The sequence below is a fragment of the Podarcis raffonei genome, chromosome 5, assembly GCF_027172205.1.
Source record: "Podarcis raffonei isolate rPodRaf1 chromosome 5, rPodRaf1.pri, whole genome shotgun sequence".
Taxonomy (NCBI): Eukaryota; Metazoa; Chordata; class Lepidosauria; order Squamata; family Lacertidae; genus Podarcis; species Podarcis raffonei.
The window spans coordinates 25189050-25207166 of NC_070606.1; the positions used below are offsets into that span (position 1 = coordinate 25189050).

At 42.8% G+C, this 18117-nt stretch overlaps 1 protein-coding gene across 14 annotated transcripts in view; it reads right to left on the reverse strand.

The window, feature by feature from the left end:
* LDB3 (LIM domain binding 3) overlaps positions 1 to 18117 on the reverse strand; it is a 155967-nt gene that overhangs the window by 88028 nt on the left and 49822 nt on the right. For all 14 annotated transcript variants that reach the window (XM_053388273.1, XM_053388274.1, XM_053388276.1 and 11 more), the window contains one exon: positions 3181 to 3332. In XM_053388273.1, coding sequence (XP_053244248.1) covers positions 3181 to 3332 — 152 coding nt within the window. The remainder of the gene's footprint in view (positions 1 to 3180; positions 3333 to 18117) is intronic.

The window sequence follows — 18117 nt, forward strand, 5'->3', positions numbered from 1 at the left end:
TGGGTTAAGAACTTTGCTTCAGGATGAGAACAGAAATCATGCAGTGGCAGTGCGGCGGCAGCAGGAGGCCCCATTAGCTAAAGTGGTGCTTCACGTTAAGAACAGTTTCAGGTTAAGAACGGACCTCTGGAACGAATTAAGTACGGAACCAGAGGTACCACTGTATCTTACTTTGAAAATATATCTAATGAATCAGACACACAGCAAAAGAGGCAAAGCTGGGGATTGATTCATGCGCTGATCCAGCATTCAACTTCTTGGTGCCTACATTTCTGCCAACAATTGCAAAGCCAAGTTCACGCTGCAGATGAAGAGCCTGTTGTTGAGATCATTTAAAAAATGCTACATCTGTCTTCACCCTAACTGCATTTGCACACATCCACAGGGAGACAGACCGGGGGTGGGCACAAGCACAGGCATTTACTGTATGCGCTAGACAACTGCGGTGCCCAAATCACAGCAACCTTGAGCAGGGAAACAATTTGAATCACGCTACCAATGCTTTCTATTACGTCTGCTTCAGATGCTGTCACCACAGATGTTAAATGCCTGATTTATGACTGAATCTGCTGCAAAAGAACATTTGTCTCCCAGCAAACTGCCAAGGCTTTTACAACTGGAATCAATGGCAGTTTAGGAAGAGTGTCTGCACTGGAAGTGAGTTATGTTAGAGGCAGTTGCTTAGACTGGGAAGAGAATACCATATTTGATTTTTTTTTAAGTCTCATAGTTGTTTTTTTCTTACCCTTAATCTACCAGGTTGCAACAGCATAAGAATTCTACACAAGTTTTATGAGGTCAGTAAATATTGTATGAAGATCCCCACCACCATCTGCAAATATCTATCACTATCTGGATGTGGTGTAGAAGCTTCAGCTGCAGGTCAGAAAACTCTGGAGCCACTGATGTATATTATAGTTGCTGTAAAGGGAGGCACACGAGACTTGTACTTGAATAATGAAAAATGAAATCATCTGTGGTCAAAGCGAGTTCATCCGTTATCACAATAATGAACACTACAGAGATCATGGATCATTTAAATTTGTATATATGTTGAAAGATGCACTATTGAGAGCTAAGCAGTGCTTGCCGGGCTGCATCACTTCAGACTGTCAGCAGAGGATTCCTAGCTTGAGTGGTCTCCAATCTCATACAGTGGGCGCTCGGGTTGTGAATGTGATCCATGCGGGATGCACGTTCGCAACCAGCAGCATTCGCAACCCGGGTCTGCGAACGCGCGGGTTGTGATTTTGCACTTCTGCACATGCGCAAAGCGTGATTTAGCGCTTCTGTGCATGCGTGACTGCCAAAACCCAGAAGTAACCCATTACAGTACTTCCGGGTTTCGGCGGTCCATAACCCAAAAAAACGCAACCTGAAGGTTTGTAACCCGAGGTATGACTGTATTCATATATATCCTACAGACAATGGAGGAAGTAGGGTCCTCAGCTCTAAGGCTCACTTCAAGGCAAGTTTTTGCTCTATAACTAACTCTCAGTACTTGTTTTTATCCCTCTCTTCCATTTTATTTTTTAACTTCTTTTTCCACCAATCGCTCAGAAGGGGCTCAACTCACCCTACTCAGCGCTTCATCTCAACATTCCATAAACTGCTCTTATACCATAAACTGGCTTCTTTCTCTCCATCCTTTACAAATCACCCAAGGTAAGAGATTATCCTTATTGCATACCCATCACAAGCCAGGGCAGTGCCAAGTTTCAATCTTCCCCTATAGCAATCAACCTACACCTAGGCAAAACCATTGCAGATAGCCATGCAGAATCACCCATAGGGGTAGGCAGAGAGGGAACTCAAGTTGCACTGCTGTTGGGGTGCACTGGTGTCAAACCCTCACATCCTCTTCATTAGGTCCTCTTGACCATCATATTGAGGACACAAGACCCCTGTGAAAACTCAATGCATATTGATGGCCACCTGTCATGCATGCTTCAATTGAGATTCCTGCATTGTAGGGGCTTGGACTAGGTGGCCCAAAACATCCTTAAAGAACATGCCTTGTAACGCTTGACTCAAACTTATTCCCATTTTAATTTTTAAAAACAAACTTGGCCATCAGTAAAAATAAATAAATGAAACAGCTTATGGTATATAACTTCATTCAACTTGAGATAGTCAATAGGCTCAAGCTAGGGTCACTAAATGTGGATTTGAAAAATACTTGCTTCTGGGGTTGAACCAAAGAGGGGAAGAAGACAGGGCAGGGCCTAGGAGGTAGAGCTGCAACCTTAGCAGAATCGTGAAGGGCAGTGATTGAACTTGGTAGATTGAGGTGGAACAATTTGCCACAATATCAGGATGCAACAGCAAGTTCAGAACAAGTGGGAAAACAACACACCTCTAGTTTTGAAATGTTTAAGTCCAGTGATATACAGCTGGTAATTCTGCACAGAGTTCAACTTTGCTAACAACATGCAAAATAAAATGGCATCTGACACATATATGGGATTTTAATCTTGATTATAAAGCAACTTGAGCTTAATTCACACAGGGAGGCAGTGGCTGCCTGAAAATGAATCCACGTAGAGCAGCATAAGCACGTCTCATGTGGAAGCACCAGTTATAGAGCTTGAGCCCAGTGGCTACCCAGCACATGCCCCAGGTACTCCTGTGGGGTGATTGTTCTCTTTGAATCAGACCTACAACCAGGCCTACACAGCAAAACATCTGGAATTTCCATCAGATTCCATCATCAAAAATGGCTTGGGAAGCTGCTTTAGATGCTGCTACCTTCCTATACAAGAACAGGATTTGCAAGTTCATAATGTTTTCTGTCCCCAGCCCAACAACATCACATCCAAAATGCAGTCTTTGAATTATTTTCCACTCTGGTGTGTGTGTGTGTGCATGCACATGCAATACAAAGCTGGCTGATAACGCCAAGGTTGCAGGTTCAATCCCCATATGGGAAAGCTGCATATTCCTGGCTTGCAGGGGGTTGGACAAGATGATCCTCAGGGTCCCTTCCAACTCTGCAGTTCTATGATTCTAAAAAAGGCAGGTTTAAAGGCTGCATTTACGTCATGTGCTTGCACAGGAATAGGAATCATGAGGAACCAGGACACCCTGCTTCTGCACTACAACACAATGCCCACAGCAACACTCTTAAGGTGGTGCCTTTTAGCCATCTCCCCACAATGGTAGTAACTTATCTCCTCATACTTTTGAAGAGTAAGAGACAGGTTGTAGCTGGCTGATTTTATCTTGTTCTGGGCCTCTAGGTGGGTCATGCCATCTGTGTTGACTCCATCAATTGCTACCACCAAGTCCCCCTGGTTCATCTGGGATTGAGCTGCCTTGCTGCCTGGCGTAATCTGCAGGAGGAAAAGAATGAGAGAGATAAACAAAGGCCGTCAAGACAGAGCACAATTCATCTACATATATGCTTGCATCTACTGACCCATGTGCTCACAGTCACCTACAGCTGACAATTCAAAGTCAAATCAAACTGATATCAGAGGGATGCACTGGATTTCCCTGCTCTATCCAACATCATTTCCAGAAATCACCACGCTGCATTGAAGATCTACTTCTCAGCCCCACTCATCTAAATTCCTGCTAACAAAGGTGTTTTGGGGAATGAAACATACCTAGGTATTAAGTTAGCTGTTCTGCAGAGAGATAGCATGCAACAAACATTGCACAAACTCTTTTCACAATATCCTTTCCTTGCACAGGGATTAAGTTCAATCCTAAAGGTCTTGTTTACACTAGCAGGTAACAGGTTTAAATAGATGCATCACTGTTTGAAATAAGATGAGTATTAGCTCACCTCTAGTGCATTTTGAAATTTACAAACAAAAACAAGGTCATTTCCATTTATTCCCAAAGGTGACTGAAAACAGCACAAAAGGGCTATTTATCTGAACTTGTTTCAATTTATCTCTCTGACAGAAGATGTTCCTTCATGTATAAGGGCTACTGTCTGTGAATTGGACCTTTGTTCATTCTGAATGGTAGCTTCCATCCATTCACTAGCATTTGTTTAGGATAACTTATAGGTAGATTATGCCCATTTTGGGATATTTATAGAATAATACTGCCATATACTGCTCAGCTTCTCACAACCAAGGGTTATTTTAGATACACAGGAAGCATAATGTTAGTCTTTGAGCATATGCAGTTAAGTATAATTAAGTTCCCTCTCTGACAACTAGGGTCACAAAGGAAGGTTTCCAGGTTTCCAGCCTCCATCTGCTCCTCCTCCCTCCTCCTCCTCTTCAGTCTGGGGCTGCCAAACCATGACAGATCTTGACAGAGCTGAGGGACTCATGACCTTGTCCCCTGATTCAATAAGCACCTCAACCGCCCCCCACCATTTTGTATCTCAACAGCTTCCCCCCAAGACTATGTTTGTTTATTTCATTTATTTAAGAGACCCTTAGACCAGGGGGAGGGGAGGGAACTGTCTTCCAAAATGGGTTACAACCATTTCCAACACATATCCCATAAGAAACAGACTTGAAACATTTAAAGTATCCATAGCCATGCAGAAAAATGCAAACCAATTGACCTTAATACAAAAAGCAACCACCACGCAGCCTCCAATATACAGAGCCTAATTAGTCCCCAAAGGCAGGGTTACTTTAGATACGAATTAATAATGATAATGCAAGTCTTTAAGGTCCATTTGGAAATAATGAGGGCCGGGACTTGCCTGATACCACATGGAACTGAATCACTAGCCAAGGAGCCAGATGCGGTTCCTAACTACCTTGAATGCACCAGGTAGGAGGCCAAGGAATGGAGGAGGGCCCATTTTCTGGCTAGAGCATTGGCCCTTTAAGGACTCTAGTTCTCAAAAGCAGGTAGAACCTAGGAGAGGTTGACTGGACATAAGAGGCTCCAACTCTCACTCAGAGCTCTCCATGGTGCTGCAACCCCTGATATGTCAATAAGTCTTGCTTTGTAGGGTCCTCTACAAAACCAGACCACGACACCACCCAAGGGTTCACGCAGAAGACTCTTTAAGTCCAATTTCTGGGCCCTGTGAGAGTACTGCCCTCAGCTGCTGGCTCCTGTATGTGCAAGGCAGAGGCAAATGGTGATGAGAAGCCTAAAGGAAGGGTTCTGCCACAGAGGAAGGGGCTACAGAGCCCTTTGCCTGTGCCTCTGTTTTGTGCAGAGGACTAACAGGCAGAGCAAACACTGCTGTGATTCAGCCCTTGTTCAGTTCAATACATGCCTCTTGGTAAAAACAAAAACTATATCTACAAAAAGTTTATATTAACGAATGCAAAGTCTGCGATGAAAACAAAAAGAAGCAAGGGTTTGAGCCTGGCTAAAGTGAGCTCTTTAAAAGAAAAGACATCTTTAGCTGTCACCTCTATAAGACTATACATTTCCCCCATCTTGAAACACAGATGCCCATCTTGTCATAAAAATGTTAACTACTCTGTTCTGCTGACATATCTGCATTCAGGAAAGCTGACTCCTAGTGCTTCACACCTGCTTGTACTTATCAAGAGTGGAGATTCATTGCTGAGTCCTGACTCCCTTGCTGAAAAAAGCCAAAAGACGGCCTAAATTTGGAATTCCTGCTCAGCACATCAGCCTCGCCCCCTTCTTTCTTTAACATCACCCCATGAACTCACAATGAATCAAACACTCCCAGAAATATATATTGTATTTTTTTTATCTTTAAATTTAAACATGCAAATCTTTTATCACCCTTTTCTCTTCTTTTTTAAATTTTTTTAATTCAAAGTTATAACAAAACATATTTTCCAAAAACATATCCTTATTCCCTCCCCATTTTTCCTCCCCCCTCCCCCCACAAAAACCACCCCCACCCCAACCCCCCCGACTTCCCTCAGTTTCAGTCTTTGGTTTCTCCAATAATGCTATTTTCTGCATGTTACAGAGTTGTATAGATCCTCCAACTGTTTAGCTAATTATTATCAGTAAAAAAAAAAAAAAATTGTGGATGTTTATTCAAAACCTGCCAAGGAGTCCAGTTCGCTTTGTTGCGTCTTCAAATACTTTGTGAAAGGTTCCCATTCATCCTTAAAGTCACAGTTATCCTTGTCCCGTAGCTTATGAGTCAATTTTGCCAGTTCTGCATAATCCATCAATTTTTCTTGCCATAATTCTTTAGTTGGGATTTCTTCAGTCTTCCATCCTTGTGCTATCAGAACTCTCACGGCCCAGAAATATATATTGTAAACTAGACTTCTTTCTGTTTCCCTAATTTTTGCAATGTTTGTGTGCAGGTGACGCCAGACAAATACATCCCCTTGTGAAATTGAGGTGGGAAGGACCCTATAGGAAGGCTGTTCCCTTTTGGACATGCTAAACTAGAATGATAACTGGTTCATTTTAAAAAGGAACTTTCCAATCTCTGGTGGGAGTGAGGGTGAAGAAGAATCAGGGCGTTGATCCCATAAAGCAATGCTGAAGCTCCCTAGGAGCCCTGGACAAACTGCTCTGAGATTCACCAGCATATATCTATATAATAAAGGACCTGTGTTTTTAAATTCAATCTTGCTCCCTGGGGAAATGCGATGACTTCTCAGTACTCCGATAGCAGTGATAAGAGCTGTACAACAAAGCTGGATAGAAAAGCAAACCTGCAGAGCTCTTGAAAGAGGATGTTCTTTAACCAAGGTTTGTGAGTCCAAAATGACTGCCTCCTCTCAAGGGCTGAAGTATAGCTGCTAAAATTAGATGCTAATTGGCCTGCACAATCTTACTTCCAAGAAAGCTAAAAGCATGCAATTGGGACCAGTGCAGGGGACACTCCGTTATCAAAAGCGAGCGACGTTTCAGTACACCGTGACAGATAAGGTGAAGCCAGCTCTGAAGTGTCAGGGAACATGGGGGAACTATCTTGTTCCAATCTAGGAGCAAGGAACGAATTGAAGTGCCTGTGTCTGCTTACACAAGGAGCTTGTGCACTGCAGCTGACCACAGGTCAAGAGGGCCCAGAACTGGTTCTTGGGACTGGCCACCTCTGCCGCATCTAAATGCTGCCAAATTCCCTTAAATGGGTGGAACAAAATATCACGAGGCACAGCTTTTGCTGGGCTGCACCATTTCAGACTGCAGGAGAGGGTTGATGTCTTTAAATGGTCACCTGAATCAAAACATTTTTGAGAATATACTGAACTGGCAGGCAGCAAATAGGAATTCTCATAAACGGTCAGGTACACAGTGCTAAATATCGCTGAACGTTGCCTGCGAAATCAGTCAAATATTAAATACTGCTACATAGCAACAAGCACTGCTTTCACAGAGAAATATCAAATACCAGCACAGCCATAACCAGGGCTAGGGAAGATCAGCTTGACCCTTTCCACCAGCCAGTGAAGGAGAAGCTGTATGTTTTAGACTTCTATCACCATTCCTTTTCCACTTTGTATCATGTGTGTGGGCAAGGAATTACCTTTCAATATCTATACAAGGTTTAAAATTTTCTATCGGAAGCAACAATGTCCTTTAGTGGGTTGGGATCTCTACTGCTCATCTGTTGTGTGTGGTTATTATTGGCTGTGTTTGTTGTAGCGGATTTTAGTGTTTACATTACATTTCTAAGCAACTTGGCATCATTTTTATAAGGAAAGCAGCTAATAAATATCAGTAATATTAGCAAGACACAATCCATAATGCTGTGAATATTCCACATAAAAATTAGCAAAGTTTGAGCAAATTTATTTGAAACCTGATCATACAATCGATCTACCTCAGGCTGGGGTTAGGGGGTCACCTGTGTCATCCTGCCCAACGGAGGATATCAGCACACATTTGGCCCAGACGTGTGGCAACACATCTCTTTTAGTGCGGCCATTGGTGGGGCATTCTTTTATATGTGTTAAAATCATGCACAGGGTAGGTGCAACACAGCACATGCTGTTTTTGACCACTGCATCCTCATCCCTGCTGGCTCCACCCTGACCTTCCTGTGTTGTGCAGGAAGATCTGAAGGGATATTAATGTGCTTTTATGAGTGCATTTAGAATCTCCCCTGGGGTCAGGAAATCTTATTAAGGGGAGGCTTATAAGCAGGCAAAGGAGTTGGAACTGGCATGTGCCACCACAACCCCTCCAAACCATCACAGATTTATTAATCACCTTCTAAACCAGTGTGTCAATGTGATTTACGCATAAGATAACTGAGAACAGTTAAAAGCACAAAAAAACACAAAAGACAAAACTAAAACTAACAAGCAGACAATATCATCATGGGCTCCCAGTATGTTTCTGAGCACAATTCAAAGTGTTGGTGCTGACCTTTAAAGCCCTAAGCGGCCTTGGTCCAGTATACCTGAAGGAGCGTCTCCACCCCCATTGTTCTGCCCGGACACTGAGGTCCAGTGCTGAGGGCCTTCTGGCGGTTCCCTCCCTGCGAGAAGCCAAGTTACAGGGAACCAGGCAGAGGGCCTTCTCAGTAGTGGCACCCACCCTGTGGAATGCCCTCCCACCAGATGTCAAAGAGAAAAACAACTACCAGACTTTTAGAAGACATCTGAAGGCAGCCCTGTTTAGGGAAGCTATTAATGTTTAATAGACTATTGTATTTTAATATTCTGTTGGAAGCCGCCCAGAGTGGCTGGGGAAACCCAGCCAGATGGGCGGGGTATAAATAATAAATTATCATCATCATCGTCATCATTTATTTATGCCTCCACATCCACTTTCAAAGCCTGACAGAGGTGTACCCACTCTTTTCATTTCTCTTCCAATTTCAGCGAGTTCCAAGTAGAAAATATATTAAAATTCTCTTCCAATTCAAAGAGCTGTGCTGAGTTTTTGAGAGACATTTAAATCTTGTTCATTGATTATGAAGCCCCAGGCTGTTCAAGATAGTTATTGCATTTTTGCCCCATTTTGTGATGTTCTAAGCTCCATCTTCTTCTCCTAACCTTGGCAAAAGCTAATCATGTTTATTACTGTTTGCACACTAGTAGTTTCAGTTGGGGATTTTATTCCTTTTACTTCTGGCAATTGCACTGGGATTACTTTAACTTACTGACTCCCCCTAGCCTGTTCTGTCTAATGCAGCTCAATGAAAATAATGTAAGTGCTTCATATTTTCATGTTGCTCCAAAGGCTTTTCATTTTTCAACCTATTCAGCATATCCAAGCTGTAAAGTCACATCCTATAAGGTCACTCAAGACAATACAAAGGGTTTTGAATGTGATACCCATCGACCTGAAGTCCGTTTTCATATTCAGCTGCTTAAAATAGCATTGACTTTGAATATGACCTGATGTTCCAGGCACTGCCTTGCTGCTCATGTGACTGCTTTTACTGCCATTATTATTTGGTCAAATGAGAGTGTACACTTCTTATTCCATACATATTACATGTAGTCTCTGAGAATCAAGTTTTCTATTAGTTTAAAACATTTACCGCAGCTACCCTAGCTCTGTTTGTATATGAAACACAGACCAAGAAATAAGCAATATAACTTAAACTGTGCTTTATTCTTTTTGCCATTTGGGGTAATCATAAGCTATATTTCCTTAGCTTCCAAAAAAGTGAGAGGGAGGGCAACTTCCTCTGCAAGCGGTAAAATTCTGGATGTCAGTCTACTTTAGCAAAAAGTATCCCCACCCCCCCGCCCCACCCCAAGATTATTGCTACGAAGGTTGCACACCAGCACCCAATCTCTGCTGAACAATTGCAAGATTCCAAGGTGTTCCAGGCACCTACCCAAAGTCATGTTTCCATTGGGAAACAATACATGGCAGAGCCTGCCATGTCTTTAAGAAATATGGTTTCTTTTACATATGTTTACACCTGAAGCCTTCAATGGAGGGGGCGCAGAACATTATGCCCCAAAAGTGTCCCCCATGGCTCCTCTCTTCAGCAAGCTTGGGTGCAAAGCAACAGCCAGTCATGGCTCCCAGTCTCTCAGTGCAGCCTCCTCTAGCCAGCGCCACATAGAGTTCTTCCCACTTCCGCCTTCTCTGTCCCAGAAAACCCCATGCCAAGTAGCTCCTCCCCTTCTTCCCGCTATCCCAAACCAAGTTTTAGAAGCTGACGATTTACCCACAGCCTACGTCATCGCTCAGCGTTACATTGGCAACCTCCACTGGCACAGGCCCAAGGATTTCCCTGTGATGCGCCATCAATACTTTTTGTCATACTTAATGGCTCCTATCCCAGGTGAGGCCCTGGCCTGGAAAGGGAGCTTAGCCTGTATTTTGCTACTGGCCTGGCATCTTCCCTTCAATATGCTAAATATGAGCTCAATCCTACCCCTTTATTAATTTCTAACATTCACTAACTCTAGCAGTTATGGGTGCCCTTGCACCCCCAAACTCTGTTGCCCCAGATCTGCAGCAATATTTTCTCAAGTTTTACAATGCAATTCTGCATATCACAAGAAGATACTCTAATAATAATAATAATAATAATAATAATAATAATAATAATAATTTATTATTTATACCCCGCCCATCTGGTTGGGTCCCCCCAGCCACTCTGGGCGGCTTCCAACAAAACACTAAAATACAATAACCTATTAAACATTAAAAGCTTCCCTAAACAGGACTGCCTTCAGATGTCTTCTAAAAGTCAGATGGTTCCTTATTTCCTTGACATCTGATGGGAGGGCGTTCCATAGGGCGGGTGCCACTACAGAGAAGGCCCTCTACCTGGTTCCCTGTAAGCTCACTTCTCGCAGGGAGGGAACTGCCAGAAGGCCCTCAGAGCTGGACCTCAGTGTCCGGCAGAACGATGGAGGTGGAGATGCTCCTTCAGGTATACTGGACCGAGGCCGTTTAGGGCTTTAAAGGTCAGCACCAACACTTTGAATTGTGCTTGGAACCATACTCTATGGCATACGTACTCTATGGCATACGCTGGGTAGGGGGAAGGAACCACAAGCCCAAGGTCCAAATGTGGCCCCCAGGACTCTCCCCCAGCCATACCCAAGCCTCATTGAAATGAATGGGAGCTGTACAAGAGCATTGGGGCAGCTCCCACTCATTTCAACAGGGCTTGTGTAGAATAATTTCCCTGTTGGGTGTTACCCTCTTCAATAAAAAGAGTGAACAGAGAGGAAAAACAGTGTCTGGCTCTGGAATTACTTCCATTTGTCTTTATTTTGCACCTTGGAGGAAGATAAAATACAAGTGACTTTCAACCTGAAGTCAGCCATCCAGAATGCTATTTGCCTCCTCTGTGTCCTTTGTCCTGAATAATGGAAAGTGTAAATATTTCTGAAACTACAGTTAATCTTTCCCCTCTCTCTCCCTCCAAAGACAGCTATGGTTGATATTTTTGGCTACCATCTGAAAGAAAAGAAAATTGCAGCACAAAATGCAGGCCTTATATTTCAGTCAGCAGAATGTTTAACCAGCAGGTGTTCCATTCAAAGCATTTTGCAACTTTGAAGAAACCTTTACACACTATTTTTCCAGTGGAGAAAAACCAAACCAAACAAACAGAGAACAATAACCATGGAAATCCAATGTACAAATGTTTGAGGCACAACAAATCTGTTGTATCCATTGTTGACTGTGCTGCACATCAAACCCCTAAAAATAAGAAAGAGTTCTGTCTTCCCACCCTATGGGTATACTAGGACCCCTTCCCCAAATAATCAGTTTTTGGTTTTTTTAAGGACATTTTTTACCTACAGTGACATGGAGAAAAACATGCAGACCACATTTTACTTAGCTGCTCAGCAAGAAGTAATCTTGATCCCAGCTTCCAGTGTCCTGGCACTGGGGTGAAAGACAAGCAATGTACACTTCCTTTTAATAAGCAATATATTTCCAAATATAAGAAATGGCATTAACTTTGGATTTTGGTGCTTCACGTTTACTTACAATGCCCCCTTCACATCATCCCGCATTCTGATTACAAAATATCTGCTTGTAAACTTAACAATGTTCTTTTTTATTTTAAAATAAAATAAAATAAAATAATTGAAACTTAGAGGGAGGTCCCCCAAAAAGACAAGGGTAGGAGGTAGGGGAAAGATGCATCACTTGTCACTAACAATATGACAGTCATTATCCTAGAATATTGACTTGGAATGATTGAAAAAATGATATGCCCCTACTTAAACTCATGAGTAAAAACAATGAATACGGTAAGTGGGGGTAGAGGGCTCCATGGTCTAGTCTCGTACCTGATGTCATGGATGCACTGCCCCCCCAACACCCACACACTGAAATGGGTGTCTAGAGAGGGGGAGACTATCATATAAGCTTTCCACCATCAAAAGTCTACACCAGTGCATAGAGGTCAGGAGGCTGGGACAGGTGATGTTAGGAGCAGACCAAGCTAGCATGGACCCTATCACTTGTAAGATAAAAGCCAGAACAGAATTCTTGTGATATATATTCAACAACCAATCAACAAAGGAGCATTTATTGTTCAGAATATGGATTGTGCAGAAAGGCACTAAATGGGAATCCAAGTTCTTTAATTTAATGTAGTATCCATTTTGCACCATTCCCCCCTAATATTCTCATAATGATCCTGGGCAGCAGCTGCAGATGAGTGGCAGGCACAAGGTCATCCCGTGTCAGGACGTACTGGTGCTAAAACAAGGAACATTCAGATGCAGAGTCTGCAACCTATTGCGCTCATCCACTAGAACAGAGCTGGCGAACTTGTGGCCTGTGGTGCAAATGCACCAGCAGGAGTGCTGGATTGACTCCACCAGTGTGTTTACACTGCACCAACCTTGTCCCTCCCTACTCTGGTACGCAGCAGTGACACAGAGTAGAGATACTATATCAAACAGATGGAAAGCTCTTTAATTTGAGTAGGCTGAAAGCAAAGAATAAGGTTGCAATAACTTCTATCACAGAGCTTCAGTATGCTGATGACAATGTGGTGTGTGCACACTCAGAGGATGACCTCCAAACCATCCTAAATATCTTTGCAGAAGCTTACAAAAAGCTTGGCCTATCGCGCAACATCCAAAAAACCAAAGCGCTGTACCAACAAGCACAAAACAACCCCTATGCAGTGCCACAAATCCAACTCAATGGTGTAACATTGGAATGTGTTCTCTTACATCTTTCCACAAGGGCCGAGATCGATACTGAAATCCAGCATCACCTGAGCTCTGCGAATGCAGCTTTCTCCCGATTGAAGTGCAGAGTGTTTGAGGACCGGGACATTCACAGGGAAATCAAAATGCTTGTTTACAAAACTATTGTACTACCAACCTTACTGTATGCTTGCGAAACATGGACCACTTATAAAAGCCATCTTCAACTACTTGAAAGATTCCATCAACAGTGTCTCCCCCCAAAATTTTACATATCACTTGGGAAGTCAGGTGAACTAATGCCAGTGTACTGGAATAAGCAATGATTCTTCAACATCAGCTTCGTTGGACTGGTCATGTTGTTCAGGTGCCTGATTATCATCTTCCAAAGCAACTACTCTATTCTGAACTTAAAAATTAAAAGCATAATGCTGGTGGTCAACAAAAGAGGTTTAAAGACTCTCTCAAGGCAAATCTAAAAAAAAAAAAAGTAGTATAAACACCAACAACTTGGAAACTCTGGCCTGCGAGCGCTCCAATTGGAGAACAGCCTTTTCCAAAGGTGTCATGGACTTTGAAGATGCTCAAGCTCAGGATGAAAAGGAGAAATGTGCTAAAGAGGAAGCCACATTTGGCAAACCCTCACCATAATCAACTCCCACCCGGAAACCTATGTCCCCACTGTGGAAGGACATGTGGATCCAGAATTGGCCTCCACAGTCACTTACGGACTCACTGTTAAGACAGTGTTCATGGAAGACAATTTTACTCTGCTGTGAGTGATCGCCAAAGAAGAAGAAGAAGAATGCAGCAGTGACACAGTTGGAAGGAGGTCAGGAGAGCAATGCAAGCACAGCATGCTGCCCACTACTGCTAATTATATCCTACCCAACCCAATAGACCACAAGTAAACACAGCATAGCATGGCACCAGTGCTACATTTATTGCATAGCATGGCAGAACAAGCCCAAAGAATAGTGTGTTTTCCTGCAGGGTATTTTCAGTGGGTATGAGTTGCCTAATTAAAGTCAAAAGAATTTTTGAGGCAATATTTGGTCCGAATGCTTTTTGAACCAAAGGACCATTTTTCCCAGTGGATGCACACCTGTAGCTCTTCCTGTCACAACAACATGCAGAGAAACAGCAAGTCAGAAAGCTATTGTTCAGCAGACAAAATCATTTTTGAAAGGAATAGAAAGAGCTGTCTGACTCTTCTCCTCCTTTCATCATCTGGTGTGAAATGAATAATTCAAGGCTGGCAAACAAATCAGACGATTGAGCGAGCACAAAGTGGTTGTGTTAATTTGGGATTTCTCATGCCTGCAACATGGAGATCACATACATTAATTGTAGTAGGGGGTGAAATCCGCTATTGATAGTGGAGGAGGGTGGGGTGCAATTAAAAGCCGTTTCATGCACCCTTGGCTAAATTTCTATGGAAAAGTGGGCTTCATCCATTCATTCCTGCAGCCAAATCACATGCTTGTTAAATTAAAATGACATTTTTTGGGTTTCATCAAAGAAAGTCATCGTGAAAGAATGATAACCACGGCAGTGTATGGAAGGGGAAATGGATCAGTGAAACAGATTTCATATTGGGTCAAAAGCAGAAAAAAGCCTTATCCTCAGAACAAAAACATCAGTGTTGTTAGGTACTTAGATCCTTTGCCAATGGGGGAACCAGGATTTTGGCCAGCATGAACTGAATGGACAGGAGTCAGGTGGGTTCTGCAGCATCCAGCTGCACAGGGTGAAGACTTGGTGCTAAATTCATTGTGAATGGTGAATGTAATTAGCTGCCATTCCTTCTCCGGAACTGAGACTGTAGCATTGACCTGACTGTATGGCACACTTTCAGTTCTCCACTGAAAGCCTTTTGAAAGCTCTTTAAACAGCAAAAGTGTATCAAAGATGCTTGGGGAAGGGCTGTGGCTCAGTGGCAGGGCACCTGCTTAGCATCCAGAAGGTCCCAGGTTCAATCCCAAGCATCTCCAGCTAGGGTTGGGAGGGACCCCTGTCCAACAAGAGCCGTAGCCAGTCCATGCTAACAATACTGTGAAGAAGAAAAATGCACATGATGTCAGGATGTCAGAGGGGCCGGGGCTGGAGCCAAGTGTGGTGGCAGTACAGTGGCAGCACAGATTCAATGGCCGCAGGTACTCCTGCTGCTGCTGCCACTAGCTGGAGCTACTTCCTGCCACCTTTGGACTGGGGGGGGGCGCTCCTTCCCCCAAAACACTGGGGGTGCCAAAAGGGCTCGGCTCCTAGGAGATGGCACCCCTGGATTCAGTATGTCAGTTTTCTATGTCTCTGGGGGACTCCATAGTATGTTTAATTGTGTTACTGTGTCAGAGTCACAGACATGACAAACTGATTTAATGCCTTCAGTGCCTTTCTGATCAATCTTCATATTTCTACGATATGAAGCAACAATACAGGCTGAGGGCGGTGTGCTGCTAAGGGTGCTTCTTGATGCCTCTGTTAAGACTAACAGTAGTGTAAACAAAGCATTTGAAATTATATCGTTAAAGGGGTACTTCTGGTTTTAAGATTTCGAAAGCCTGTTTTGGAGTGATGGTAAACTCTAGGCCCATGTGCCGATCCTGGAAGCTCATAGGGATTGCCTCTTTTCATCCACTTTTCATCAGATCAGCGCTCTGAAACAGCATGCCAGTCACATACCATAATGTTACAATACCTGGCAAACACTGGCAACAGGAAACAACCTTAACTTGTCAGTGATTTAGTTGTTTGGCTGAAACACACCAGCCAAAAGTTGTACGTTCTATTTTCATCCCCTGCAGTTCAGGGTATTGCCCATTAACAGTTGGCTCATCTCCAATAATAATCATTAGCAGCTCCTGCCACCACCCCAGTTTAAAAGCTTTTTAGGTTTTAAATGCTGTTTGTGTGGCTCAGACCCAAGATCCCTTTAAAACAAGCCTGTCTTCCTCGGAGGCCTCACAGACACAGCAGTCCTTGCCTTGCGATAAGGCGGCTGTTTTATCAGATGATGCCTAAACTTAGGAAAGGGGTGGATTTGAGGTTAGGTCAAAGCTTATTTTTAGTCCACAGTTCAGCCAAATAGCCCCTAAAGTGGCTCGCAGAGGTTCTAATACAAAGTTACAAGATTAAAATACCATAAATCAGATCAACCCCAGGAAATGTTCAAATCCAGCAATACACAAAACAATTATCTTAAAATAGTGGGTGATACATAAAACGGGTGTGTGTGTGTGCTGGGCCCATAATAAAAATCCTGGTGGAAGCATATGGTCTGCGCCAGAGGTGGGGAACTTACTTCAGGCTGAGGGCCACCTGGGAAATCTTCCAGGGGCCACAGGCCTGTGGTAGATGAAGCCAAGAGAGAAAAAGTAGGTAGGGGCAGAGACAACAGTGGGCAGCGCAGCGCATGGGACTTTCCCCTTTGCGCAGATCACAAAGTCGCACACAAGCCAGAGGTCCACATACACAACTCCATCTTCTAGCCAAGCAAGCAAGAGGCATTATCCCAGCTTTGAGAAAAGCACTTGAGGATGGTACATCACACCGGTTAAGTTAGCAAAAATGTATAAAACATGTAATAAGTGTTGGAAATGTAAGGAAAAAGAAGGATCGTTTTTCCATATGTGGTGGGAATGCAAGAAGGTAAAGGGTTTCTGGGAAATGATATATAATGAGTTGAAGAAGATGTTTAAATATACTTTTATAAAGAAACCAGAAGCCTTTTTGTTAGGAATAACAGGAAGAGAGATAAATAGAAGGGACTATAAACTTTTTCAATACGCCGTAACAGCAGCGAGAATCTTAATGGCCCAAAAATGGAAACAAGAAGAACTACCGACTCTTGAAGAGTGGAGAATGAAACTTTTGGATTACGCAGAACTGGATAAAATGACCGGGAAAATCAGATACCAACGGGACCACAAGTTCATCGAGGACTGGGGGAAGTTTACGGATTATCTGGAAAGCATATGTGATGAACAGATAACGCTAGTGGGATTTAAAGAGGCTTTGTGATAGTTAAAGATGTATTGTCAAAAGAAATAGAAAGCAAAGGATAAGACCAATTGGCAATATTTAATATAGAAAATGTGTATAAACAGTGTATATGGATGATTGTCGGAGGAGCTGGTGGAAGTGCGAAAATTGAAAATATGTAAGCATTGTTCTGACGAATTGACAAAAGGAAAATTTAAAAAAAAATTATTTAAAAAAAAAAAGAGAAAAGCACTTGAGGAAGCTGCAGAGCACAGACATTGGCCTAGGGAGAGTCCTGAGGGCCCCCTCTGAAGATCTCAGCAGGCAGGCAAGATCATAAGGGAGCAAGGGGGTTGGGTTACATTAGACCTGTGCTTTTCATGGCACAGTACTTTTATAATCCTTTTAATAATATTCATAATTTAGTTGTCTTTATTAATTTTTAAAGCATTGTTGCCCATCTTGAGCCCAATGAGGATAGGGCACATCAATAATAAAACATGCAAACTAAATGACTACATTTCCATAGCCTTATAGTGTTTTGTTTTGTTTTTAATGGCAAAGCAACATGCTAACAACTGCCCAATTTTTCAGATTATGGAGGTGGGTTGGCACAGGTGTTTTAGACAGACATAATATTCTAGGAGAGGTAGAAACTAGAGAAATTCAGTAGGTGATGATTTTCCCACTATGCATATGCCTGTCAGAAGCAAAAACAATGGTCTTCTGACATCTTAAAAACTAACCATGTCCACAGTGGTGTGAGTTTTCATAGGTAATAGCAAATTCCATCAGACAAAATTGCAGTGGTGGAGGTGGCTGAAAGAAGCACAGATCGCATGAAAAAATATCTCTTAAGTCCCTTGCTTATCAAAACTCTGGCAAACCCCTGTTTATTCACTGAAGCTTTTAAATTGCTTTTTTAATTTAAAAAAAAACCCATACTAATAACTAACGTTGATTGCTCTTTTATTTGCTGCCTCATCTTTTATTTGCAGTTTTATGCATTTGCAACTGCTCAACCTTGTAAATCACGCTGGAGTAAATTTTGACGATGGGAGATATAGAAATAAACAAAATGAAAATGCCACAATACACTTGCTAGTCTTCCAGCTGCCATGAAATGGAAAACTAGGGATAGACAAACAGTTGATTTTGG